A 27,643-nucleotide genomic window follows, 5' to 3' on the forward strand; every position below is an offset into this window, starting at 1 on the left:
CTCAGGTCATGATCTCATAGTTCGTGGGTTTGAGCCCCATGTTGGGCTCTGCGCTGACAGTGAGGAGTCTGCTTGGGATTCTCTCTCTCCCTCTCTGCCCCTCCCTGGCTTGTGCATACTCTCTCTCAAAATAAATAAACATTAAAAAAGTTTTTTAAATGAAGCTACCCTAGGAGCTGCAGATAGAGGGGGGAGGTGAGCTTTACCTGCCCCCAAAGAACCCTCTCCAGAATTTTCTTTTTTTTTTTGCCCTAAACAACCAAGTAGCTTCCACTGCTATTTCCTGCCTCTCATCTCTCTCCCTTCCAATTCCTTCTGAAGAAGTGAGAGTCAAGGTCATCATCTGATTCCCCAGAAGCAGTGATCACCAGATGCCAGCATAGCATCACCTGTTAGACCCAAGTCCAGGCCCTAATTATACGTACAGTACTACAGTACTTACCTGACCCCTGTCCTGCTCCCCACAGACTTACCCCGCTCATGTTTAATCTTCCTAAAATTGTGCTTTAATCATACCTCTTCTAGTTAGACCTCCACAAGCACAAAAAATGGAGTTTAAACACAGCGGCTATCTAGAATGTTCTGGCCCCAGCCTCTTTTCCAGCTCTACCTTATATTTCTCTCATATAAATCCCCAAATCCAGTCCAACGGTTCTCAGTACTTTTAGTAATTCCACGTATCACACCTAACTTCTGCTGCTTAGTCAATTCCTGCCAATATTTTATTTTGTTTAATGTTTATTTATTTTTTTTTTTTCAACGTTTATTTACTTTTGGGACAGAGAGAGACAGAGCATGAACGGGGGAGGGGCAGAGAGAGAGGGAGACACAGAATCGGAAGCAGGCTCCAGGCTCTGAGCCATCAGCCCAGAGCCCGACGCGGGGCTCGAACTCACGGACCGCGAGATCGTGACCTGGCTGAAGTCGGACGCTTAACCGACTGCGCCACCCAGGCGCCCCTAATGTTTATTTATTTTTGAGAGAGAGAGAGAGAGAGAGAGAGAGAGAGAGAGACAAAGCACAAGTAGGGGAGGGGTAGAGAAAGGGAGAGAGACACAGAATCTGAAGCAGGCTCTAGGCTCCGAGATGTCAGCGCAGAGCCTGACACAGAGCTCGAACTCACAAACCGTGAGATCATGACCTGAGCCGAAGTCAGATACTTAACCGAATGAACCACGCAGGGGTCCTGCCAATATTTTAAAGCCCAATCTGTGAAACAGTTATCCCATGACCACCCTAGGCGGGGTGTGGACGCTCTCTGTTCTCTGAATTCCTATATTGCATAAGCTATATGTCATATATAAATATCACTCATTCATGTATTCATTAAAATGCATTCAGATGCCATTCTCCAGGAGATATTCTAGACAGATGACATAGCCCCCAAATAAGTCAAGGTGTAGGAAAGGAAAGGAAGAGAAGACATTACCAATTTTTCTTTATTCTAAGCAGGTCATTGTGCCATGTATTTCCATGTGTCAGTTCAGTTCATCCTCACAACTCACTGAGGTAGCTACACTTTACAATAAGAAATCTGAGTCTCACAGAGAGTTAAACAACCTGGCAAAGATTACCTAATACGCTTTTTGTTTTTTGTTTTTATTTTCCACTGTCCCTGACCCCTCTCAGACTCTCTGCCCACGTCTCCCTTGCTCTCTCTTTGGGACGATGATCTCTGTACTTCGAATCATCCAAGCCCCTTTGCCCTCTGGCTTCTAGTTAGGGTAGGTCAATGGAAACCTACAACCTATATACACACGCCCTGCTCCCTTCCTGACTCACTGAATTCTGGCTGTGACTTCACTCCTCCATCCCAGTTCCTATGAAAGGTTCTTTCATGGCCCCAGCAATTCTTACCAGGATGCAGGAAGACCAGTGCCATCTGCCACCTCTTCAGGCTAGGAATACTAGGTAGGCAGGCTCCACCGGAAGGTTAGTGATGCACTTAGCCCTGCCCACACCTCTGTAAACAGTCCTTTCATTAAATTCTCTTCAGTTAAATTATCTTACGTGCTACCTGTTTCCTGCCAGGTACACAGAGAAGAACTTGAACCCATGTCCCTCTTACTACAGAGGCTGACTTTTTCTTTTAGGATTTTTATTTTTAAGTAATTTCTGCACCCAGAGTGAGGCTCAAACTCACAACCCCGAGATCAAGAGTCACATGCTCCACTGACTCAGCCAGCCAGGTGCCCCATGCCTGCATTTTTCACTTAGATAATTGCTACGCAGGAGATCTGTACAAAATGCTGAGGATCAAAACAAAAGGTATCTCACTGTGATAGGAAGGACTGGAAAAGCCTTTTCTGAACAAGTTGCTTGATCATGGGTCAGTCTTAAGAGGGAAGACAGGCATTCAAGGACAAAATGGATGCCAATTTCAAAGTCACAGAGCTGGGGCACCCAGGTGGCTCAGTCGGTTAAACATCCGACTTTGGCTCAGGTCAAGATCTCAGGGTTCGTGAGTTCAAGTCCCACATCAGGCTCCATGCTGAGAGCTCAGAGCCTAGAGTCTGCTTTGGATTCTGTGTCTCCCTCTCTCTCTGCCCCTTCCCTGTTTGCACTGTCTCTCTGTCTCTCTCTCTCTGTCTCAAAAATAAATAAACATTTAAAAAAAAAAAGTCACAGAGGAATAGGTCTTATTACCAAAGGCAGTTATGTACAGTGCTCATGAGAGAATAATGGTGGTTGAGGGTTTCAAAACTGTGATGATACTCACTTACCCAACCTGAACCTGAAATCTGAGATTAGAAGCAACAAAGAATTCACTATATTCCGGTCAAGAGAATCAATGTGCCTATTTCCTACCTTCAACAGATCCCCATCACAGAAGATAAACCCAACTGTTTAGCATAATATACAATCCCTTGATGATCTGGCCCTGCCTGACCCAACCAGTCTCATCCACCAGCACCACCTCCAGCTGTTCCCTGAGGACGCCACACCTTGTCACAGCTCTGTGCTTTTGTACATGTGCTTCTCATCAGAGATACAAACTCCTCTGTCAGGATTCATCTCAGGTGTCTGCTTCTCTGTAAATATTGCTGGCCCTCCAAGATGCTCAACATGCTTCCATGGTACCTTGTCCTTAACTCTACAATAGCATTTTCGTAACACAGACATGCATCATATTTACTTGCTTGCATGCTGGCCATGGACTCAGCTGTGCGTTCCTAGAGACCATGCACTATAGCAAGGTGGCAGACTGGAGAGGTAAGTGCTTGGGTTCCAGAAGTGGGCTGCCTAGATCCAAATCCTAGACTCTGCTGCAAACAGCTAGGTAAATGTAGGCATGTTATTTATCCTCTTTGAGCCACAGTTTCATTACCCATAATATGCAAATAATAACAACATCTACTTGATAGGGCTGTCAAGTGAGTCCTATTATACAGTAAGCCCTCAATAACTGTTAGTTATTCAGGTCACCCAGGTGGCTCAGTCGGTCAAGCATCCTACTTAGGCTCAGGTCATGAACTTGTGGTTCATGAGTTTGAGCGCTGCAATGCACCGGGCTCTGTGCTGTCAGCGTGGGGCCCATTTCAGATCCTATCTCCCTCCCTTGCCCCTCCACTGCTCGCTCTCTCTCTCTCTCTCTCTCAGAAATAAGTAAACATTAAAATAAGTAACTGTTGGTTATTCAAATAATTATTTATTTGAATAAATAAATAACTGTGTATCCCTTATTTCCAAATAAACAAGCTTATATTTGTTGAGAGTGAATAAATTTTCCTACCACTTCATATTAGATACCACATAGATACCTAATAGCTTGTTTCACTAAATCATGAAAAGAAGACTCTCATTTCTAAATATGTGCTTATTTTACAATTGTTTAAAGACAAACAGGACCTTTTCTGTAAAGGAACTTAGCTTCTTGCCATCATTGTTGGCCTGCTCACTGAGTCAGACATTCTCCCGGCCTTCTAGCAATCTCCGCATGTGCCCACGATGCAGTTACCTCCACAGAAGGGCAGTTCCACTTCAATAATGTACAAAAACTTATTAACAAGTCAAATCTTGATGGTTCCCCTAGGTTGGCATAAGGAACGACAAAAATAGGCTCCCCCCAACATAAAAGCGAACCACAGGGAAACTTCTTCTAAATGCTAAAGCAATGTAAAACTATTGCAGTTATGAAATATTTTTTACAAAGTTTTCATGTGGTATTTCTAAGCCCCAAATCCTTGACTGCCACAGCCTTGGTCAAAAGTCCACGTGTGAGAACCTGAACCAAGAAAAAATATCAGCGCACATAGAACAATGGGGTCAACAGGTGGAGACCGGCTCCCAGGTGAGGGCTTTTCCCAGATAAGGTAGCACTGCAGCCAACAGAGATGCAGAGCACTTAGTTAGAAGAGGACAACGCTGCCTGCTGTCATGGACCCAAATGAAGACCAAACCAGAGAAGGCTAGCACCCTTACCATCACCCTGGCTGGCTGCAGAGAGCAGCACAGGCCTGAGTGGCCCAAGAGCCTCCTCCTGGAGAGGAGCCCCACCTTTCCCTGCACTGCTTCTCCTTTGCTGATACTAGGTTGGCTGCTGCCCCTCTTCACCAACTCCGACCCTGTCATTATTGAACCTCAGCCTGTTGACTCTGTGGTGCCTGCTCTAAATCTAGACCCTGGCTCTAATGGGGCTCAATATCCACCAGTTTTTAAATCACTCCATCTGCAGTGATCAACTCTGGCCTCTTTGACAACTCTCCGGCCCAGTGCTTTCTGTGAAATCACACTCCCTGGAATTCGTATGGGTTCATAGCACTTGCTGAGGATGACAAGACAGTACTCTGATTAGTTATTCTGGCAATTTTCTCAAAGAACAATCACGCCATGTATTTAATAATCTTCTAAAAGTTCTCTACTTACAGGCCTTCGGGTTGAAGCACCTTGAACGGAGTGATAGAATTCTGGCTGGACTCGGCTATTTTTCTTGATTCTTCGTTTCCTCACTGAAATTTCTTGCTCACTCTGATGGTGAACTTCCACCACAGGTTTGGCCTCTTCCAGGCGAGCAGCTGCGGCCGCAGCAGCGCGTCTTCTAAGATGCCGAGGGCTTGCTCTGAATCCCTGTGGCAGAAAACAAACCCAAACAAATCCAGATTTGTATTGAGTTAGTTTGGTGATCCTCTGGGGCTAGTTACACAAAGGGCTCCAAAAGTCACCAAGCTCAAGGAGGTCATTTACATTCCCAAAGGGAGTATATATGTAGAAGGAGGCTCAACCTGCAACGTTGTGTATTCTGTCAAGCACCTCAGGGTCTCAGGGCCCAGAGTTACTCTATGTTAAGAAATGCTTTTAGGGGCAAGTGGGTGGCTCAGTCAGTTAAGCATCTGACTCTTGATTTCATTTCAGGTCATGATCTCACGGTTCATGGGATCAAGCCCCGCATTGGGCTCCACACTGACGGTGAGGAGTGTGCTTGGGATTCTCTCCCTCCCTCTCTCTGCCCCTACCCCCTCTCTCAAGATAAACAAATAAACATTAAAAAAAAAGAAATGCTTTTAATTCAGTTTAAAAAAAACTAGCAAGTGAGCACACTGATTTCCTTTTGTGTATATAAGTCAGACTGCATGTGAAAAAGGATATTTCTTTCCATTCAGGCATGAAGCATGGCATACGAGCAGGACTGAATACTGTTACATGGCCAAGTGTTACTCTATATTCCTGAGAGCAGACTCTGAAGGTAAGAAAGCAGGAATATAAAACATCATTATAAAACACCATAAAGATTTAAAACTAAATGGAGGCAATGCAGTAAAGCAAAGAGTACAAGTTTAGCTAAACCATATTATGCATCTGGGAATATAGAATGTTGGAAAATACCAAAGAATTACATAAAATAGTCTCTGTCCTCATGTAGCTTACAATTTACTGAAGAACAGAAGTGCATGTATACATTGGCATGTATAATTAAGAGTTAAAGTAGGCAACTGAGGACACTCAGTGCTAGCAGATCTCAGAGGAGGAATCAATGAATGAAGCTGAAGATAGTCTATATTTGGCTTAGTTGTGTGGGTGGCATCTGAAGAATGAATAGAATTTACGTTCCAGGCAAGGAAAACAACATAAGGAATGAATGAATAAGTAAAATGATGGATGGATGGATGGATGGATAACATATTTATGCAGCAATAGGAAACACTATTTCATGATGTACCAGGAGGACCATATAAGTAAGCTATGCACAAAGTATGGTGGGAGACCAGAGTGTAGGGGGTGCTAAATGCTTCAAGGAGGGTTGCAGGTCTTCTGATTTTTAAAAGATTTATAAAAACTACTTAAAGACTGCAGTAAAAGCATAAAAGATGGAGGGTAAGATTTTTAGGAGAAGAAGCAGTATGAAAGGCTAATTATGGGGGATTCCTGGTGAGAGACATGGGAGAAGATCTGAGGTCTGATTATGGAGACCCCGAATACCAAACTGAAGGACATGAACAAGGAGAAAAAAGACAAAAGTAGGGTGTGACCCACAGAGTCAAAAGAAGCACTGAGGTCATCAAAAATCAATAAGGAGAAGATGCAAATGGAGTTGGCAAAACACATTAGCCAGTTCCCATCCCTTCTCTGTGTGCAAGCTCAGCTGGGTCCTCTTGTGTCCAAAATAGTCCCAGAAGATCGCTACAGTTCTCACATAATCCAAGAGATACTACAGCAGCTAGGAGAGAGGAGGATTACAAAGAGGGAGCTGGGCCAATCACTAAAATGCCTTCTAGATCAGAATTAGGACCAAACAGAACCAACAATCACGCAAGCTGCCTTTTAAATATGCAAGTTCATGGACATCTTCCCCCCAACCCCCACCCCGGCACACACAGGAACACACGCACATGCTCTCTCTCCCCTCTCCTTTCTTCTTTCTGAATTAGACTCTGCAGGGGTGAGGCCAAGAGCATCAGTTTTTGGTTTGGGTTTTTTTTTTTTTTTTTGGTCATTCTCCTTCTCTTTTATTTTTATTTTTATTGACGTATAGCTGACACACAACCTTACATTAGTTTCAAGTGCACAAAGAATTTCTGTTTTTAACAAGCTCCTCTGGTAATTTTTCTGTGCTTTGAAGATTGAGAACCTTTAGGAGTCAGAGCTCAGTCTCACCACAAGGTGGCACTAACCTCCAGATCCGCTGCAATCTGGTTCAGAAATGAGTGCACTGGTAGAATTAACAAAGTACTTGCTAATACACTAACTTCTGTCATAGAGGGTGAGTGAGTATATTTCTTTGGTAAGAATGTAGATCCTCCTTCTCTTATGTTTCTATGAGTAATAAGCAACCAAATTTTGTTTAACCTGTATTATTACCAATACTTCTTGCTGGCCTACAAATTCTAAAAACACTTGGGAAAAAAGCACCATAAAACTCCCTTAATGAGATGCCCTCAAAAAAAGTTTAAGAAAAAACATGTAGTTGCAGGGGTGCCTGGGTGGCTCCATTGGTTAAACATCAGATTCTTGATTTGGGCTCAGGTCATGATCTCATGATTTCATGAGTTCAAGTCCCACCTCAGGCTCTTCACTGACCATACAGAGCCTACTTGGGATTCTCTCTCTCTCTCCCCCTCTCTCTTTGCCCCTTCCCCACTCACACTTTCTCTGTCTCTCCCAAAATAAATAAGTAAACTTTAATAAAAAAAAAAAACTCAATATGTTGGACGTTGGTGCAGTCATTCCAGACAGCAATAATCCAATAAACCTGCATCCCTGTATCTACTCTAGAGAAATTCTAACAAGTATGAGGGTATTTAAGGTATCATATTATTTGTGATAATAAAAATTTTTTAAAAAGTTTAAAGCATCCTTCCATAAACTTCATAATTTTATTTACACCTTCACATTATTTCAAAGATCTGAGCACCACCATGTGATTTCTATTATAGCCAAATACACTTGCACTATTTTTAAATAACTCTTTATAAGCACTACAGTATACAGTACACAGACACCAGCCAGACTCTCTGTGTTCAAATACTGCCTCTGTCACTTCCTAGTTGTGCGATTTTCGAGAGTTACTTAGCCATTTCTTCATCTGTAAAATAGTGATTAAAACTAGAGTTTATTTCATAGGGCTGTTGAGAAGAACAAATGAATTAACATATGTGCTTAGAAGAGCATCTGGCAGTCAGAGTGGCCAAAATGAACACATCAGGAGACTATAGATGCTGGAGAGGATGTGGAGAAATGGGAACCCTCTTGCACTGTTGGTGGGAATGCAAACTGGTGCAGCCGCTCTGGAAAACAGTGTAGAGGTTCCTCAAAAAATTAAAAATAGACCTACCCTATGACCCAGCAGTAGCACTGCTAGGAATCTACCCAAGGGATACAGGAGTACTGATGCATACGGGCACTTGTACCCCAATGTTTATAGCAGCACTCTCAACAATAGCCAAATTATGGAAAGAGCCTAAATGTCCATCAACTGATGAATGGATAAAGAAATTGTGGTTTATATACACAATGGAGTACTATGTGGCAATGAGAAAGAACGAAATATAGCCCTTTGTAGCAACGTGGACGGAACTGGAGAGTGTGATGCTAAGTGAAATAAGCCATACAGAGAAAGACAGATACCATATATTTTCACTCTTATGTGGATCCTGAGAAACTTAACAGAAACCCATTGGGGAGGGGAAGGAAAAAAAAAAGAGGTTAGAGTGGGAGAGAGCCAAAGCATAAGAGACTCTTAAAAACTGCGAACAAACTGAGGGCTGAAGGGGGGTGGGAGGGAGGGGAGGGTGGGTGATGGGTATTGAGGAGGGCACCTTTTGGGACGAGCACTGGGTGTTGTATGGAAACCAATTTGACAATAAATTTCATATATTTAAAAAAAAAAAGAGCGTCTGGCATATAGTGATACGTAAGTGTTGCTATGATTATTATGTATTTCACTTGCATGAATACAAGATATTCTTGAAAACAAAAGTATGTTATTAATCAGATGTAAACAGGAAAATGAATCACACCACAGGTGTGCACTACTGACTGCCACACATGAGGCACGGCTGAGAGACCAATCACCCTTAATCATTAGGGGAGAGTTCTTTTCTCCAGAGAATTCAGAGCATTTACTCCCTAGTGAGTCAAACTATCTGGGTTTGAATATAAGCTGTGTCACTGAGTAGGTATGCAAATTACTTCTGTGTCTCCATTTCTTCATCTGTCAAATACATATAATAATAACTCTCTCATGGAGTTTGATGGTGCTTAAATGAGATAATCTATATTAGGTACTCACAACAGTACAAATAATACAGTAAGTCAAAAAATTATCACCATTATTATTACTATATCCTTTCCTAGACGTTGCAGCAGCAATTCACACATAATTAGGTCACAGTTATGACTACAAACATATAAACAACATGGAGTCATCACTGGGCAATCACCCTAATGGTTTTCCTGGGATTCTAGGATTGTACGTTTATTAGATTTGCTTGTCCTAAATACTCTGAAAAATACTATTTTATTAATAAAATAAAAGATATTTTAAAACAGCAGGTTTTTTACAGATGTTAACAGGACGTGATGGTGTCAGTATAAAGTCCATTTTTGTCTACTCACTTGATCTTGCCTGGATACACTTTAACCAGTAGGTGATAAACACTTGGAAGTCTCTCAGCAGTGAATGTCTGCCATTTTTAGACTACCCCAATTTATCAGCACCTTTTGGGTAACAACTTCTCAAGAGATGCAGTCTTGATACAGAATGCTCCACAGCCCACTCTAGATTTTGCCTCTTAATGACCTATACGGTTAATAGGTAGACACATGGCCAAGGCTCAACCAAGTAAAGTTTCTCTGCTTGGACAATGAATATTAAATTGAGGGATGTAAAGCCTGAAAAAAAATCAGTAGGAATTCATCAGTCTAGTGACTATGCCAAAGACCTTCTGAAGCTGCCTGGTTTAATCTGTTCCAATCATTCAGTCTTGCCTGTGAGTTTAATCATGTATTTGTAATAAATTCTCTTTTGGTTTACATCAGATTCTGTTGCCTGCAAACAAAAAACCCCAGTGTATACTCTTCTGTTATGCTTTTAGATGGTTAGCTCTTTCCCTTGAAGGCTGAGTATTCTAACTAACCCAGTTTAGTTGTGTAGACTGGCATAAAAAAGGAGGACACATTAACAGTAATAATTTACTAACACCACTTAGGTGATAAGCCTATGATATGCCTTTCTTAAGCAAGCAAACTGAGGCTTATCAGGGCTAAGTAATCTACATAAGGCAAAAACTTGCAATTTCTTAGAAAAGCCCAGATCATAATTCAGGTCTATCCAATTCCAACTCAACACCAGTGCCCTTAGCATTCTGCTATGAAGCACAGATTATATATAGGGTAGTAATGCATTCAGAGATAGTGTTCTACATATATTCTCAGGACTAAGCACCAAGGAAGTGCTCAGAAATATATGCAGGTTGATTAAAACAAAAAAAGGTCTGTAAACAATTTAGATAAGTGAAGAAGAAATTGAAAAAGTTAACATTTTCAGGTGAGAATTATTGTTGGATAAGATCAAACTACCATCTAGTTTACTGATGAAGCAACTGAACAAATGGAAACTTAACACATTGAATCACTGAGCATTTAAATAGAATTGTTTTCGGGGCACCTGGGTGGCTCAGTCAGTTGGGCACCCGACTTTGGCTCAGGTCGTGATCTCATGGTTTGTGAGTTCAAGCCCCACATCGGGCTCTCTCTGATGACAGCACGGACCCTGGAGCCTGCTTCAGATTCTATGTCTCCCTGTCTCTGCCCCTCCCGCACCTGTGCTCTCTCTCTCTCTCTCCCTCTTTTCTCTCTCTCTCTCTCCCTCTCTTCTCTCTCTCTCTCTCTCTCCCTCTCTTCTCTCTCTCTCTCTCCCTCTCTTCTCTCTCTCTCTCTCAAAAATAAAATAAACATTAAAAATTTTTAAATAGAATTTCTTTTGAGGGGCGGGAGGTAAGAAGCTTGTCCCCTCCCTCGAACACAGATAGATAAATATCAAATCATTCTTAACAGCCAAGAAATCTATTGGTGGTCTTAGAGAACAAAACTGCATATCTACAAACCAGAAGAAAGACCCATGGAAGACAGAAACTGCAGAGTTTGTGGGAGAAAAGAGCAGCCAGAGGAGGGAGCCCTGACCATGGTAGGGACAGTGACAGGGAACAAAGAGAGAAAAAGCATGGAGGTGGTGGGAAGAGCAAAACACACTCAGGGGAGGGACTGCACGAGAAAACTATTCCCCAAAACCTTTGACAAGGAAAAAGGAGAGGGTTACAATATCACCAGTTTTCTATAAACAGCGGAGTTCAGATTCCAACATTTGGAAGGTCTGTGACATTGCCAGTTTCACCCCCAGGGGAGCTGAGCAGTGCTCTGTATCCCCAGGGTCACACAGGGAGAAGCGGTTGCCCTGCTTTGAGTACATTTGGTAGAGGCGATACAGCCTCTCCACCAGCAAAGGACCCTGCAGCCGACATCCAACTGTCCCATTCACCAGTACAGGTACAAACACACCAGCTGAGGGCAGCAATCCCTAGTGCCAGCTCTGTGGTGCAATTTATCATAAAATCCAAACCACTGCATGGTCGCGCAGCCGTCTTCTGCAACAAGCCAACACCCAACACAATGCAGAGACCCTCCCCCAGAAGATCAGTGTGGGTCCATGCCATGGGGGTCTCTAAAGTGTGGGGTTTTGACACACAGCTGTGCCTGAGTTAAAACACAGGAGTCCTGCACCATCTGGCAGGTGGAAAGCTCAGACACAGGATGAAGGCAGGGATCTGACTGAAACTAGAAACAGAGGTGAAGTCACTGTTTCCCAGCTGTGAGGGCTTACCTAACAGGGGTGGCCACCCATTTCCCACTCCCAAGACCAGAGAACTGGGTGAAGCCGTTTTCTCTCCTGCCCCCTAGCTTGATCCACCTCAGTGAGCTAAACAGCGTCACCTAGTGGAGAAGGGAGCTGCTACACCAAGCCCCACCCCCTTGCACCCTCCAAAGAGCAATTGCACATAATAATCAGAGCAGCAGACCCCTCTCCCTGAAGACCAGCACAAACCCCTCATGCATACCAAGTGTATTGATGATAGAGTGCTGCAAAGCTTCAGTTCTAGGGGAAATAGGATCTAGCTTCCTTTGGGTTTTTTGTTTGTTTCTTTTTGGGTTTTTTTGTTTTTATCTTTATTTTTGTTTGTTTTGTTTGCTTGTTTGATACAGAAAGAGCAATTTTTTTAATTTTTTAATTTTCTTTTTATTTTCTTTTATTTTCTTTCTTTCTTTCTACCTCTTTTCTGTCAAGCTTCTCATAACAAGCACCCAAAACATACCTAGGATTTAGCTTCTGATACATATTTCATTTTATTTTTAATTTTTTTTCTTTGATTTTTAAATTTTTATTTGGTTTTATTCTATTTTTCTTATTCTTTCTCTCCAAAATAACAAGACAGAGGGATTCACCCCAAAAGAAAGAACGGGAAGAAATGACAGCCAGAAATTCAATCAGTGCAGATTTAAATAAGCTGCCTGAACTAGAATTTAAAACAAAAATTGTAAGGATATTGACTGGGCTTGAAAAAAGCATAGAAGACACTAGAGAATCCTTTGCTGCAGAGATAAATTAACTAGTATCTAGTCAGGCCAAAATTAAAAATTATATAACTGAGGTGCAATCCCAAATGGAGGCCGTAAAAATGAGGGTGGATGATGCAGAGGAGCAAATCAGTGATATAGAAGATAAAATTATGGAAAATAATGAAGCTGAAATGAAGAGGAAACAAAGGTTATGGACCACGAAGGCAGACTTAGAGAACTCAGTGACATACTAAAACATAGTAACATTTGTATTATAGGAGTCCCAGAGGATTAAAAGAGAAAAGGGGGCAGAAGGTTTATTCAAACAAATTATAGCTGAAAACTTCCCTAATCTGGGGAAGGACACACACATAAAAATCCAAGAAGCACAGAGAACCCTCATTAAACTCAACAAAAGCAGATCATCATCAAGGCATATCATAGTCAAATTCACAAAATACGCTGACAAGGAAAGAATCCTGAGAGCAGCAAGGGAAAAAAGTCCTTAACCTACAAGGAAAAGACATATCAGATTCATAGCAGATCTGTCACAGAAACATGGCAAGCCAGAAAGGAGTGGTAGGAAATATTCTATGTGCTGAATGGAAAAAATACGCAGCCAAGAATTATTTACCCAGGGAGGCTATCATTCAGAATAGGAGAGATAAAGACTTTCCCAGACAAAAACTAAAGGAGTTTGTGACCACTACAACACCCTGCAAGAAATTTTAAGGGGGACTCTTTATGAAGGGAAGAAAAAAAAAAAGACCAAAGCAACAAAGACTAGAAAAGACCAGAGAACAACACCAGAAACACCAATTCTACAGGTAACACAATGGCACTAAATTCGTATCCATCAATAATCACTCTGAATGTATATGGACTAAATGCTCCAATCAAAAGATATAGGGTATCAGAATGGATAAAAAACCAAGATCCATTTATATGCTGCCCACAAAAGACTCATTTTAGTCTTAAATACACCTGAAGATTGAAAAGAAGGGAATGGAGAACCATCTATCAGTGCTAATGGATGTCAAAAGAAATCTGGAGTAGCCATACTTATATCAGAAAAACTAGATTTTAAACCAAAGACTGTAACAAGAGATGAAAAAGGGTACCATATCATAATAAAGGGGTCTATCCAAGAAGGTCTAACAATTGTAAATATATATGCCCCCAACTTGCCCCTAAATATGTAAAACAATAAATAACAAACATAAAGAAACTCATTGATAACCATACAATAATAGTAGGGTACTTTAACACCCCACTTACAGCAATGGGCAGATCATCTAATCAGAAAATCAACAAGGAAACAATGACTTTGAATGACACACTGGAGCAGATGGACTTAACAGATGTATTCAGAACATTCCATCCTAAAGCAGCCGAATACACATTCTTTTCCAGTGCACATGGAACATTCTTCAGAAGAGGTCACATACTGGGTCACAAGTCAGCCCTCAACAAGTACAAAAAGACTGAGATCATACCATGCATATTTTCAGACCACAGTGCTATGAAACTTAAAGTCAACCACAAGAAAAAATTTGGAAAGACCACAAATACTTGAAGGTTAAAGAACATCCTACTAAAGAATGAATGGGTTAACCAGGAAGTTAAAGAACAATTTTAAAAAAATACATGGAAGCAAATGAAAATGAAAAAACAGTGAAAACCCTTTGGGATGCAGCAGAGGTAGCCCTAAGAGGGAAGTATATTGCAATTCAGGCCTACCTCAAGAAGTAAAAAAGGTTCTAATTACACAACCTAACCTTATACCTAAAGGAGCTAGAAAAGAAACAGCAAAGAAAGCCTAAATAAAGGCTGGAGCAGAAATAAATGATACAGAAACAAAGAAACAAAAAATCAGTAGAACAGATCAATGAAAACGAAGGGCTGGTTCAAAATGAATTTGGTTTATTCTTCTCAAACTGTTCCAAAAAATAGTAATCAAAGGAAATGGTTATGAAGCCAGCATTACCTTGATTCCAAAATCAAGACCCCACTAAAAAGGAGAATCATAGGCCAATATCCCCAATGAACATAGATACAAAAAAACTCAATAAAATGTTAGCAAATCGAATTCAACAAGACATTAGAAGAATTATTCACCATGATCAAGTGGGACTTATTCCTGGGCTGCAGGGCTGGTTCAATATTCACTAATCAATCAACGTGATACACTGCATTAATAAAGAAGGGAAAAGAGCCACATGATCTTGCCAATCAATAGATGCTGAAAAAGCATTTGACAAATTACACCATCCATTCTTAATAAAAACCTGTAACAAAGTAGGGATAAATGGAACATACCTCGACATCATAAAGGTCATATACGAAAGACCCACAACAAATAGCATCCTCAATGAGGAAAACCTGACAGCCATTCCTCTCTGGTCAGAAACAAGACAAGGATGTACACTCTCACCATTACTATTTAACATACTACTGGAAGTCTTAGCCTCAGCAATCAGACAACAAAAGAAAATAAAAGGCATCCAAATCAGCAAGGAAGAAGTCAAACCCTCAGTGTTTGCAGATGACATGATACTCTATACAGAAAACCCAAAAGACTCCACCAAAAAATTGCTAAAACCGATACATGAATTCAACAAAGTCGCAGAATATAAAATCAATGCACAGAAATCTGTTGCATTTCTATACACCAACAATGAAGCAGCAGAAAAAGAAATCAAGGAATTGATCCTGTTTGCAATTGTACCAAAAACAATAAGATACCTAGATACCTAAACCTAATGAAAGAGGTAAAAGATCTGTACTCTGAAAACTAGAGAACCCTTATGAAAGAAACTGAAGAGAACACAAGGAAATAGAAAAGCATTCCATGCTCATGGACTTGAAGAACAAATATTGTTAAAATGTCTATACTACCCAAAGCAATCTACACATTTAATGCAATCTCTATCAGAATACCACCAGCATTTTTCACAGAGCTAAACAAACAGTCATAAAATGTGTATGGAACCACAAAAGACCCTGAATAACCAAAACAATCCTGAAAAAGAAAAACAAAACTGGAGGCAACATGATCCCAGATTTCAAGCTATATTACAAAGCTATAGTCATCAAGACAGCAGGGTACTGGCACAAAAAAAAAAAAAAAAGACATAGATCAATGGAGCAGAATAGAAAACCCAGAAACGGTCCCACAACTATACAGTCAACTAATCTTCAACAAAGCAGGAAAGAATATCCAATAGAAAAAAGCCTCTTCAACAAATGGTGTTGGAAAACTGGACAGCAACATGCCGAAGAATGAACCTGGACCACTTTCTTACACCATACACAAAAATAAGTTCACAATGAATCAAAGACCTAAATGTGAGTCAGGAAAACCATCAAAATCCTAGAGGAGAACAAAGGCAGCAACCTCTTTGACCTCAGCCTGAGCAACTTCTTACTATACATATCTCCAAAGGCAAGGGAAACAAAATCAAACAACTATTAGGACTATTAGGACTTCATCAAGATAAAAAGCAAAGGAAACAACCAATGAAACTTAAAAGGCAGACTACTGACTGGAGAAGATATTTGCAAAAGACAAATCTGATATGGAGTTAGTATCCAAAATACTATAAGGAACTTATGAAACTTAACACCCAAAAAACAAATAACCCAGTTATGAAATGGGCAAAAGACATGAACAGACACTTTTCCAAAGATGACATCCAGATGGCAAACAGACACATGAAAAGATGCTCCACCTCACTCATCATCAAGGAAATGTAAATCAAAACTCAATGAGATACCACCTTACACCTGTCAGAATAGCTAAAATTAACACCACAAGAAACAACAGGTGTTGGTAATGATATGGAGAAAGGGGAACTCTATTGCACTGTTGGTGGAAATGCAAAGCGGTGCAGCCACTACGGAGAACAGTGTGGAGGTTCCCCAAAAAACTAAAAATAGAACTACCCTAGAATCCAGCAATTGCACTATTAAGTATTTGCCCAAAGGATACAAAAATACAGATTCAAAGGATTAATGCACCCCAATGTCTATAGCAGCATTATCAACAATAGTCAAAGTGTGGAGAGAGCCCTAGCATCAACTGATGAATGGATAAAGAAGATGTGGTACACATGTGGAATATTACTCGGCCATCAAAAATAATGAAATCTTGCCAGTCACAACAATGTGGATAGAGCTAAAAGGTAATATGTTAAGCGAGGTGAGTTAGACGAGAAAGACAAATACCATATGATTTCACTCATGTGGAATTTAAGAAACAAAACAGATGAGGGGCACATGAGTGGTTCAGTTGGTTGAGCGACCAACTTTGACTCAGATCATGATCTCACAGTTCGTGAGGTCAAGCCCCACTTCAGGTTCACTGCTGTCAGCACAGAGCCCACTTTGGATCCTCTGTCTCCCTCTCTCTGCCCCTCCCCTGCTTGCGCTGTCTCAAAAATAAACATTAAAAAAAAACAGAAGGAGAGGAAAGAGGAGAGAGGGAAACAAACCACAAAAGACTCTTAATGATAGAGAACAAACTGAGGGTTGATGTTAGGGAGTGGGTGGGGTATGGGTTAAAAATGAGAGATAGGTATTAAGGAGGGCACTAGTTGTGATGAGCACTGGGTGTTGTATGTAAGTGATGAATCACTGAATTCTACTCCTAAACCGATATTGCACTATATGTTAGCTAAGTATACATGATACAAATTGACCATATACAAATATTATGATACTCAATAAGCTGATATTTTCATAAAGTATATATTCATAAAGTATATTTTCATAAAGTATATAGTAATTCCTCATAAAAACTCTTTGATTCTCTTCATTCAAGCTAGAAATAAAGTGTATAGCAGAAGTTCTTGGGTCCATGGATAAAATTCTAGGCAAATCAAGAGGACAACTTATTTACTTGGATAGGGAAAAATCATGTCTTTACTTTCACTGACTGCTACTTGAAATTTGCCATATCACTCAATTGTGAATGTAGGCTATAAACCTGATACTATTAGCAGTATTGGTGACTTTTGCCACCAAAATGAATCAAATATATTTACATATTTAATTATAGTCACTGCAGGTATTTGAAATACCATTTATAATCATCATTACTTCAAAACCACAGTAGTCAACATACCTGCCACTAAAACTTATTATTTAATTCATTAATAAAGAAGTACATATACTGCTCTGTCCAAACTGTTAATAATTTATAATGATCTTTCAATATAATTGGATCCCTTTATAATTACACACACACATACACACACACACACACACAATGTCATGCATTTAAAACATTCTGAAACTGAGTCCCTGGGCTTCACTAGACTGCCAAAGAGGTTTATGGCATAAAATGGGTCCAGAATAGAGAAAATCTCAGAAATGAGTTTATGACAAATACTGTTATATGTTAGCTGCTCACCAAAACCCATGCTTACCTCTTTTTCCTGGGCACAAGCTAAGGTGGACATTTCCCAGCCTCCCTTGCACTTAAGTAGAACCAGCAGGTAGAAATAAGTTCTAGCCAATGAAATATGAACATAAGTAATGTATGCCTTTTTTAATTTTTTTTTAACATTTATTTATTTTTGAGAGACAGAGAGAGACAGAGGATGAGCAGGAGAGGGGTAGACAGAGAGGGAGATATAGAATCCAAACTAGGCTCCAGGCTCTGAGCTGTCAGCACAGAGCCTGACGTGGGGCTCAAACCCTCAAACTGCGAGATCATGACCTGAGCTGAAGTCGGACGCATAACCAACTGAGCCACCCAAGCACCCTGTATGCTGTTGTTTTTTAAGTAGACTTCACACCCAGAAAGGAGCTCAATGCAGGGCTTGAACTCACGACTCTGAGATAAAGACCTCAGATGAGATCAAGAGTTGAACACTTAACTGACTAAGCCATCCAAGCACCCCAATTTATGCCACTTCTGGAACTAGCCCATGAATACTTCCCACAGCCATTTCTCCATGCTCTTCTCTTTGGGCTGAGATGACCTTCAGAGCAGATTTGAAAGTCACATATTGAAGACAGTAGTGACTTTATCATACCTGAATACCTGCGTGGAGGAAGCCACTTTGCCAAACTGTTCGCCCACTACACCCTTAAATGAATGACAAACATATTTCTACTCTGTTTGAGCTATTAAAGTGTATATTTGCTATGGAAGCTTGCATTACCCTAATTCAGTGGTTCTTAAACTTTATCAACAATCAGAACCACCAGGAACTGATTAAAACACCAAGTGCTGGTCCCCACCCCTGGATCTTCCAATTCAGTAAATCTGGGATGGGGGCTGAGAATTTGCATTTCTTTTTTTTTGTTTGTTTGTTTGTTTGTTTGTTTATTTTTTAGAGAGAATGAGAGAGAGAGAGAGAGAGTAGGGAAGGGGTAGAGAAAGAGGAAAACACAGAATCTGAAGCAGGCTCCAGGCTCTGAGCTGTCAGCACAGAGCCCGATGCAGGGCTCAAACCCACAAACCATGAGATCATGACCTGAGCCGAAGTCAGAAGTTTAACCAACTGAGCCACCCAGGTGCCCTGAGAATTTGCATGTCTAACACATCCTCAGGTAGTGCTGATGCTGCCATCCCATGACTATACTCTGAGAATCCCTGCTCTAATACCAGCTCCTGCCCCTTGCTGTATCATCAGTGAGCGATGCTGGTCATGATAACACTGTTCCTTATTGTACTATGTGCAGTAGGACCGTCAGGATTAAAGCAACTTTGTCATTTGTGGTTTTAATAATCCTACGTTAAAAGAATGACCATGGCTAACATTAACAATTCAGGCAACAACACATGTTGGTGAGGATGCAGAGAAAGAGGATCTCTTTTGCATTGCTGGTGGGAATGCAAACTGGTGCAGCCACTCTGGAAAACGGTCTGGAGGTTCCTCAAAAAATTAAAAATAGAACTACCCTACGACCCAGCAATTGCACTACTAGGTATTTATCCAAGGGATACAGGTATGCTATTTCAAAGGCGCATATGCAACCCAATGTTTATAGCAGCACTATCAACAATAGCCAAAGTATGGAAAGAGCCCAAATGTCCAGTGATGGATGAATGGATAAAGAAGATGTGGTATATATATATATATATACAATGGAGTATTACTCAGCAATCAAAAAGAATGAAATCTTGCCACTTGCAGCTATGTGGATGGAACTAGAGGGTACTATGCTAAGCGAAATTAATCAGAGAAAGACAAATATCATATGACTTCACTCATATGAGGACTTTAAGACACAGAACAGATGAACACAAGGGAAAGGAAGCAAAAATAATATAAAAACAGGGAGGGGGACAAAACATAAGAGACTCTTAAATATGGAGAACAAACAGAGGGTTACTGGAGGGGTTGTGGGAGGGGGGATGGGCTAAATGGGTAAGGGGCACTAAGGAATCTACCTCTGACATCATTGTTGCACTATATGTTAACTAACTTGGATGTTAATTTAAAAATAATAAAAGAAAATAAGAAAAGAAAAGAAAAGAAAAGAAAAAGAAAAAATAGTGAACACTCAAAAAAAAAAAAAAAAGAAAGAAAGAATGGCCACTCTATCAGCTGGGTAAGAAATAATATATCTAGAGCTACATTTTTGTTTTCAGAGAATGTATTCTCTAACAAATAAGGGATAATGGGGCAAAATATTACCTTTTTAAAGTCTTATTTTCTAATAATCATTCTTTGGCATAGATAGTTTCTAGAGGTCTGGTGATAGCAAGAAGTCAGTTTCTAATCTTTAAAAAGTCTAAGGAATTGAACACTTATTTTAGATAAGGTTTCCCAGATTAGCACTGTAGTGTTTCTTTTATACTGACTATATGCTATCAACTGGTTATTAGTTCCTGCTAATCAGAAGCTCTGGTTGGGGACAGAGAACGTTGATAATTTTTCTAATTGCAAGTGAATTCTAACTTAAATGCAGTTTTGTAAACAGAAATCTTTTAAAATATCTTACAGATGTCAATCATACCCTTCTTGGACCCATGCCCCACCCACATGCTGCCTGGGAAAGCATGTTTTGTACCATGGCATCCCACCCCTCTCGGTCATGGTTGCTGGGTCTTGATACTTGAGCTGTGTACCTCTCCTTAGAGTTTGAGAGAGAAATACCAAGAGCCTGGACCACTTAGCACAGAAGTTAAAACTGAAAAAAAAAAAATCATTTGTAGACAAGTGATGAAACTCTAATATGTACATGCATAGCCTAGGATTCTTACTTTTTAATTTATTTTTCTTTTCTTTTAGTTTAGAGAGAGAGGGGGGCAAGGGGCAGAGGAAGAGAGAAAGAGAATCTTAAGTAGGCTCCATGCTCAGTGTGAAGCCTGACTGAGGGCTCGATTCCACAACCCCAGGATCATGACCTGAGCCAAAACCAAGAATCAACAGACTGAGTCACCAAGGAGCCCCTATATTCTTATTAAAATATAGATTGTGGGACCTGAGATTCTGAGTTTCTAACAAGCTTCCAAGCTTCTAATGCTGTTAATCTGCAGAGCTAACCTTGGGTCACAAGGTTGTAGAAGCCTGATAGAAACTCTGTGGCTCTTGTCTAGGCTGACAGGAATGGGGCATAGAAACCATGGTGAGGAGAGAACAATCAGTTGATAACAGAAGGAAAAGCTGAAGCCAATGGAGTAGTTCTGAGCCCCACCTTTGTTATTCACTACAGGGAGGAGTGAGGCCTTGAAACCACCACCAGCTCTCCACGCATCCCTCGAAGCCAGCATCAACTATGAATCTTTTTCTTAAATTCCACTAAATGACACATACATCCTTACAACATACCCTAAAATACAGTTGGTCTCTGATTCTGCACCCAAATGAGCCTAAGACACAAAACATGGCCTCCATGGTTGGGGCAGGGAAGAGAATAAAAGGAGACTTTGAGGTTAAAACTATTGGAAATACGTCTCCTGTAAGGAGCTTAAAGTGCTTTTTAATTATAACTGTTAGATTAACCTAAGCAGGGATCATAGGGTACACTCAGAAAACAACTATATTCTTTCTCCCTGCTGTCTTTCAAATCCACGATGAAGAGTTAGTTTTCTCCCAATGCTACGCAAAATTTTGAATGGACTCTATAATTTTTCTGGTCATTCTCAGATAATTAAAAAGTCTTCGGGGCACCTGGGTGGCGCAGTCGGTTAAGCGTCCGACTTCAGCCAGGTCACGATCTCGCGGACCGTGAGTTCGAGCCCCGCGTCGGGCTCTGGGCTGATGGCTCAGAGCCTGGAGCCTGTTTCTGGTTCTGTGTCTCCCTCTCTCTCTCTGCCCCTCCCCCGTTCATGCTCTGTCTCTCTCTGTCCCAAAAATAAATAAAATGTCGAAAAAAAAAATTTTTTTTTAAAAAGTCTTCTAGCCACTTCTAGTCACAAAACCAGTGCCATTTCAATGAGGTCATATCACTCTTCCTGGTTTCCTCTTACACAGAGTTTAAAGTGACTCTAGGCTCTTTTTCCCAAGAGATCCGTAAGAAATTCTCATGCATCCTTTGCCCCAACACATTCTGGGAAAGTAGGCTATTCCCAATGCAGCCAACTCTGCTCACTCCATCATTAGAGCATCCCGCCAGCCACAATCTTTGAAATCATCCCATGTGGTCTGGCACCAGCCTTGGCACATACACTCTGAGGACACAAGTCAAGCTCTCCCCATGGTCTCCCTAAATTCACTCTCACTAGGCTTAAGAGGGCTTAGGGCGAGACATGGGTGCACTGCTAAGCAATTTTCCAGACTCTAATCCTGAGCCACCCAATACACTAGCTACTGGCCACATGTGGCTATTTGCATGTAAATTTTAATTAAAATTAAACTACAAATTCAGTTTCTCAGGCATACTAGCCACATTACAATTGTTCAATATACATGTGGCTAGTGGTACCAGATGATGCAGATAGAACTTTTCCACTATCACAGAAGGTTCTATTAATAGCTGCTCTAACCTTTCATAACTTGATCCTCAGCCTTTATCCATTTAGCTCAAAACTGGTGATGGGTGATCATAAATTGAAGTGTAGGCTAACTGTCAAGGCAAGCGACACCAAATCTCAGTACACCAACACAATAAAAGTTTGTTTCACTCACAGATCAGCAAGCAGGATAAGTGCTCTGCTCCAGAGAGTCATTTAGGGCACGAGGCACCTTCCATGTTGTGACTCTAGATCCACAACGTCCTCTCCACTCTGCTAGTTTGTGGAGAAAGAACCAGGATTGTGTGGGAGGGTTGCAAAGGTCCAGGCCTATAAATGGCACACATCATTTCTCCTTACATTTCATTAACTAGAACTCAGTAACATGGCCATCACTTAACTGCAAAGAAAAGTAAAAAATGTATTTAGGTCATGTGCCCAGAAAAAGAGAGCACAGATCTTGGTGAGGAACAGCAAACTGCCACAGCACTAGCGGCAAAACCCATTTTAGAGCCACCTCCTTTGCAAGTCCTGTAGAAGGGGTCTAGCTCTTGTCTCTGGCAACATGAGCCTTACCAACCACATCTCTCAGGGTAAACTCAGGCCAGAAGACTTCCATTTACTCTTATTACATAGTTAAACATAATTTGAGCCCCATTTATTTAACTTTTTCCCAACATCGTTCAGCTGTAAACTACATCCAACTTCAATTCTTTTTTTTCCAACTTTCTTTACAGTTACATAAATAATAATAATTTATAGTCATAGAGCACTTCCTATTTGTCAGACACTGTGTATGCATGATCTCATTATTTCTTATAATACGCCTAGGAGGTAAATACTATTGTGATGCCCATTTTACAGATAAGAAAATGGACATTTAGTATCTACCCTAGGGTTGAAACCCAGGCAACCTGACCCATGTTCTCTATCAGGGGTGACAAATTATGGCCAAATCTGACCCACTTTTTCTGCACAGTTTGATTGGAATACTGCCATGCCCATTCATGTATGTATTGTTTATGGCTACTTCTGTGCTACAAAAGCAGAGGTGAATAGTTGCAAAAGAGTTCATATGGCCTCAAAGTCAAAAATCTTTATTATTTGGGGTTTTGCAGAAAAACTCTGCCAACCCCTGCTCTACCATATCCTATAGGGTCTTAAGCATTCTGCTTCTAACACAGAGAAAAAAGTAATTTTGACTCGGTGTTTTAGTCTGCTAATCTGTGCTCTCCATCAACAACCTGGTCTGTGAAATATAAGGTCCGTCTAATTTCCCTCTGGCAGCCATGTCTACCCCATCTGCTTGTGGTTTCACATGCAGATTAAACAACATCTGTTATGTTGTTTCATCAAACATATAAACAATACTACCCAAGGAGGCATTTGCATTATCTTTCTAATAAAGATTATAACTATTCCCTGATATTTTTTATATCAGTATTATAACTATCAAACAAAAGGTTTATACAAGTTTATCAACCCAGCTGTTTTTGGTACAACAGGTTTCAATCCTTCAGCATTCCCACCTCCTGCTTTAGTTTTTAGAGATAAAGCCATCAGCACAGAGTGACAGTGAATTTTGTGGGCAATGGCAATCCAGTAAGGCAAGGCTTATTCTGTTGAAACTGGCCTATACTCATTTTTCTCTTAGGATTCATCAACATCATGTTTTTTACCAAAATAAACCGTAAGAAGAAAATAAGTATCTTAACTTTTAAGAGACTCTCAGAGTATGAAACCTGCCTTGCACTAGTTATTAAAATCAAGTTAGAAGTAGGGTAGAAACTGCATCCACCATAGCGGAACTATAAGAAGAACATTTTAAAGGATGCTGTGGGACACCACCCAAATCCCACATTTGTGAGCCAGATGCCTATTTCCCCAGGTGCCAGGAGTCATGGTAGATCCTGGCTTTTAGCAGAATCCCATGGTGGAAACAGCTTGCCCTCAGCTTGAAAGCTAGCAGCTTAGCTAGAGTCAACGCCCCTCTCCAAGGGCCAATGCTGGTCAGTGGAAAGGTGAGTGCTCGCCTCAATTAGGGACATTTCTGAAGGGCCTCTCAGCTGCAGAACTTGTGGGATCAGCTGAGGCCTCTGTTGCACATGCATCACAATCCTACTTCTCTCTCTGACCATCCTGCTTCCCTCCATCCCTTTAAGTGTTGTTCCCAAGGGCACTCCCCAGTCAATCCCCTGCATATAATCTCCATCTCCAAGTCTCTCCCTAGGAAGCTGACGTGCAACAAACATGAGACTGATTTCCTAAACAGTGCCATCGATAACTTATGAGCCATATTTAACACTCACTGAAAACAAAGAATCAGCAATAAAGAGCTTCCCAGAAGACAGAAAATCTATCAATACAAAAAATGAGAGTAACAGCAAAATATCAGGCAGTGTATATACATCAGTGTAGCAACACGATGCAGAAGCAGCAGTCATTGGGAAGTGAAGCAGGGAGCAGACAGAGTCCTAGAGAGAAGCTGAAGCTCCACTCAAAGCTAAGGAGGGCAAGTGGGGAAGGCTGCCTGGGAAACAGGAGCAGTCAGAGCAATCTGCTCTCGCTGCAGCCAGAGCTCAGCTCAGCGCCTCTTGGCAACGAGGCTCCAGCCCTGGGCACAGACGGTCATGCGCAATGACAGGCTCTATAAATAGCAGAGCAACCAGCAAATCATAACCTAGCCTTCATAATTGCAGATCAAGAGGTCCTACAGATGATTCTTTAAATGTGAGCACAATCTGTTTGCATGCAGCTCTTTTCTGAGCTACCTACTCAGAGACATCATCACTAACAGCATGTCTACAAAACAAAAAGAGTCACAGTTTAAAACATGATTATGTCAGAGACAATGTCCTTTTCAAGATAAGAAGCAAGGAAATATAAAACAAGGAATCATGTTTTAAGAGGTGTTTACAACTTCCCAGTTGCAAATGCTAAGAAGCCAGATACCACCCAAACAGCAAGATTTCTTTTTTTTATTATTTTTTAGTGTTTATTTATTTTTGAGAGAGAGAGAGAGAGAGATAGAGTATGAGCAGAGGAGGGGTACAGAGAGGGGGTCAGAGGATCCAAAGCAGGCTCTGTGCTGACAGCAGAGAGCCCGATGTGGGGCTTGAATTCATCAACGAGAGATCATGATCTGAGCTGAAGCTGGAGGCTTAACTGACTAAGCCACCACTGAGGCGCCCCCCCCCCCAAACAGCAAGACTTCTGAAATGGTATCCACACCATGCAAAGACCATTACTCACACCAAGCAAAGGCCACAAGACCAATCATAAGAAAGAAAGCAGTGTAAAGGGGCATGGGGAGAGAAAAAGGGAGCCATGGGAAAAGCACTGGAGGAAAGGCAAGAGAGATGGGTGAGGCTGTGCAGCCCATAAGTGCAGGAGAAAATGGGGGAGAAGGAAAAGGGTGAAAATAGGGAAGGAAGGAAAGAAAACAAGAGACAAAGAAGGGAGGAAAAGTGTGCTAATTTGCAACAGGTCACAGCAAAGTCCTAACAAAGTCCTGACATGGTCACTAAGTCTTCAAAGACATCCTGAATACCATTGTAAAATCAAAGCCTTTAAGAATATGGAGTTAATTTATCAGACTGTGAATCAGAAACAATTCAAGACCCAAGAAAGGACAAAATGAAGACCTAACCGTATATGCAAGCTGAACAGCTAACACTCTATACCAAGTTAGAATGGGTGGTTAAACCAATGTTACAACTACAGCTACATCAATAGCATCATCCCCAACCAGCTATTCTCAAGTAATAGCTTAGTCTTAAAATCCAACAACAATCCTAATAAAGTATTGTTTGAGAAATTCCTAAGTTGAGGCTGATTCTATCATGACTCAGGCCAATTCAGCCACAAGATGAATAGAGTCTCACTAGATTGAGGGGCAGACAGGTAATGGGGGCAAGCAGCAAGCCAGACCTGGTCAGAGTTATGAGTATGGAACAGACAAGAGCCAGTGGTTTGGCACAACCGTGAGAGCTTCAGGCATCAAATACTCAAAAGTTCAGCAGGCACTAGGTGACTGATTCAGGCAGAGGACCTGGGTAGCCATAATGGGTAAAGGCCCCAAGACCCATAAGCGTCCTCACTGTTGTCAGCCTCCCTTCCACACTGAACTTTTTTTTTTTTAACTTTATTTATTTGGGGGGGGGGGGAGAGAGAGGGAGGGAGGGAAGGAGGGAGAGAATGAGTGGGGGATGGGCAGAGAAAAAGGGAGAGAAAGAATCCCAAGCAGGCTCCACATGTCAGCACAGAGCCCGACGGGGGGATAGAACCGAGAACTGTGAGATCGTGACCTGAGCTCATATCAGGAGTCAATTGCTTAACCAACTGAGCCACCCAGGAGCCTCACACTGCACTCTTGACCCTGCCCAGGATCTAGCAAATAAAAGGCATTAGCCCTTCAGCTGTCAAATGTTCTGATTAGTCAATGCCTACTTTCTACAGGTTGTTAAATATTTTGAATTTTGAACATCAACCCTGACAATGTATAAAGTTAACAAAAGCTATTTGGGCTTTTGGGTTTGAGTTCAGGGCAGGATTTCAAGTCCCAATGGTAAGCTACAGACTAAAACAGTAAAGTGGGATAGTCATTTACTGAGCCCCCAAGCAAGAAGTGGCAAGATGGATGCTTGCCAAGCTCACCAGCAGCAAGCCTCAGGCACAACGCCTGTGAAGCAAGCCTAAAAACAGCATGGGCAGAGGCTTCCAGCAAACACCGCTCTGATCAGACAAGTCTCAGAAACTGTCCCCACTGAGGATGCACAGAACAGGAAGGACTGGCCATTTCTGCCCCCAGTCTGAAAGCTGAACCTTTGCCCTGATGATACTAATTGAATGTGTATTTGGTCTGTGTTCAAGTCTTTAATGCTTTTCTGGCAGCACATGCCCTCTCAAAATCTGCTTACTCTCAAGACATACTTATCAGCAAGAAAAAAAAAAAAAAGTTTCATGACCTAAAATCTTCTGATAATTTATACTAAGTAAAGAGAAAGAGAAGAAGGAGCAGAGAGAGCTAACAGGACCAAAGTCCAAACAAAGACAGTTAATCAGAGGATTGTGAGAAATGTTTGTGGCTAGTCCATTTCAAGGGTAGCTATGACATCTTTTACTGCTTATTTCTGCTCTGTCTTTGACATCTATCACATGGACATCAGCAAAAATCTGTTA

General features: G+C 41.2%; 1 protein-coding gene and 1 pseudogene across 18 annotated transcripts in view; one reads left to right on the forward strand and one right to left on the reverse strand.

The window, feature by feature from the left end:
* The window catches only part of DST (dystonin), a 495,699-nt gene that overhangs the window by 423,382 nt on the left and 44,674 nt on the right, over positions 1 to 27,643 (reverse strand). For all 18 annotated transcript variants that reach the window (XM_045498616.1, XM_045498614.1, XM_045498603.1 and 15 more), the window contains exon 3: positions 4,867 to 5,067. In XM_045498616.1, coding sequence (XP_045354572.1) covers positions 4,867 to 5,067 — 201 coding nt within the window. The remainder of the gene's footprint in view (positions 1 to 4,866; positions 5,068 to 27,643) is intronic.
* Positions 24,888 to 27,643, forward strand: part of LOC123609360 — a 31,616-nt pseudogene continuing 28,860 nt past the window's right edge.

Source organism: Leopardus geoffroyi, chromosome B2, assembly GCF_018350155.1.
Source record: "Leopardus geoffroyi isolate Oge1 chromosome B2, O.geoffroyi_Oge1_pat1.0, whole genome shotgun sequence".
Lineage (NCBI taxonomy): Eukaryota > Metazoa > Chordata > Mammalia > Carnivora > Felidae > Leopardus > Leopardus geoffroyi.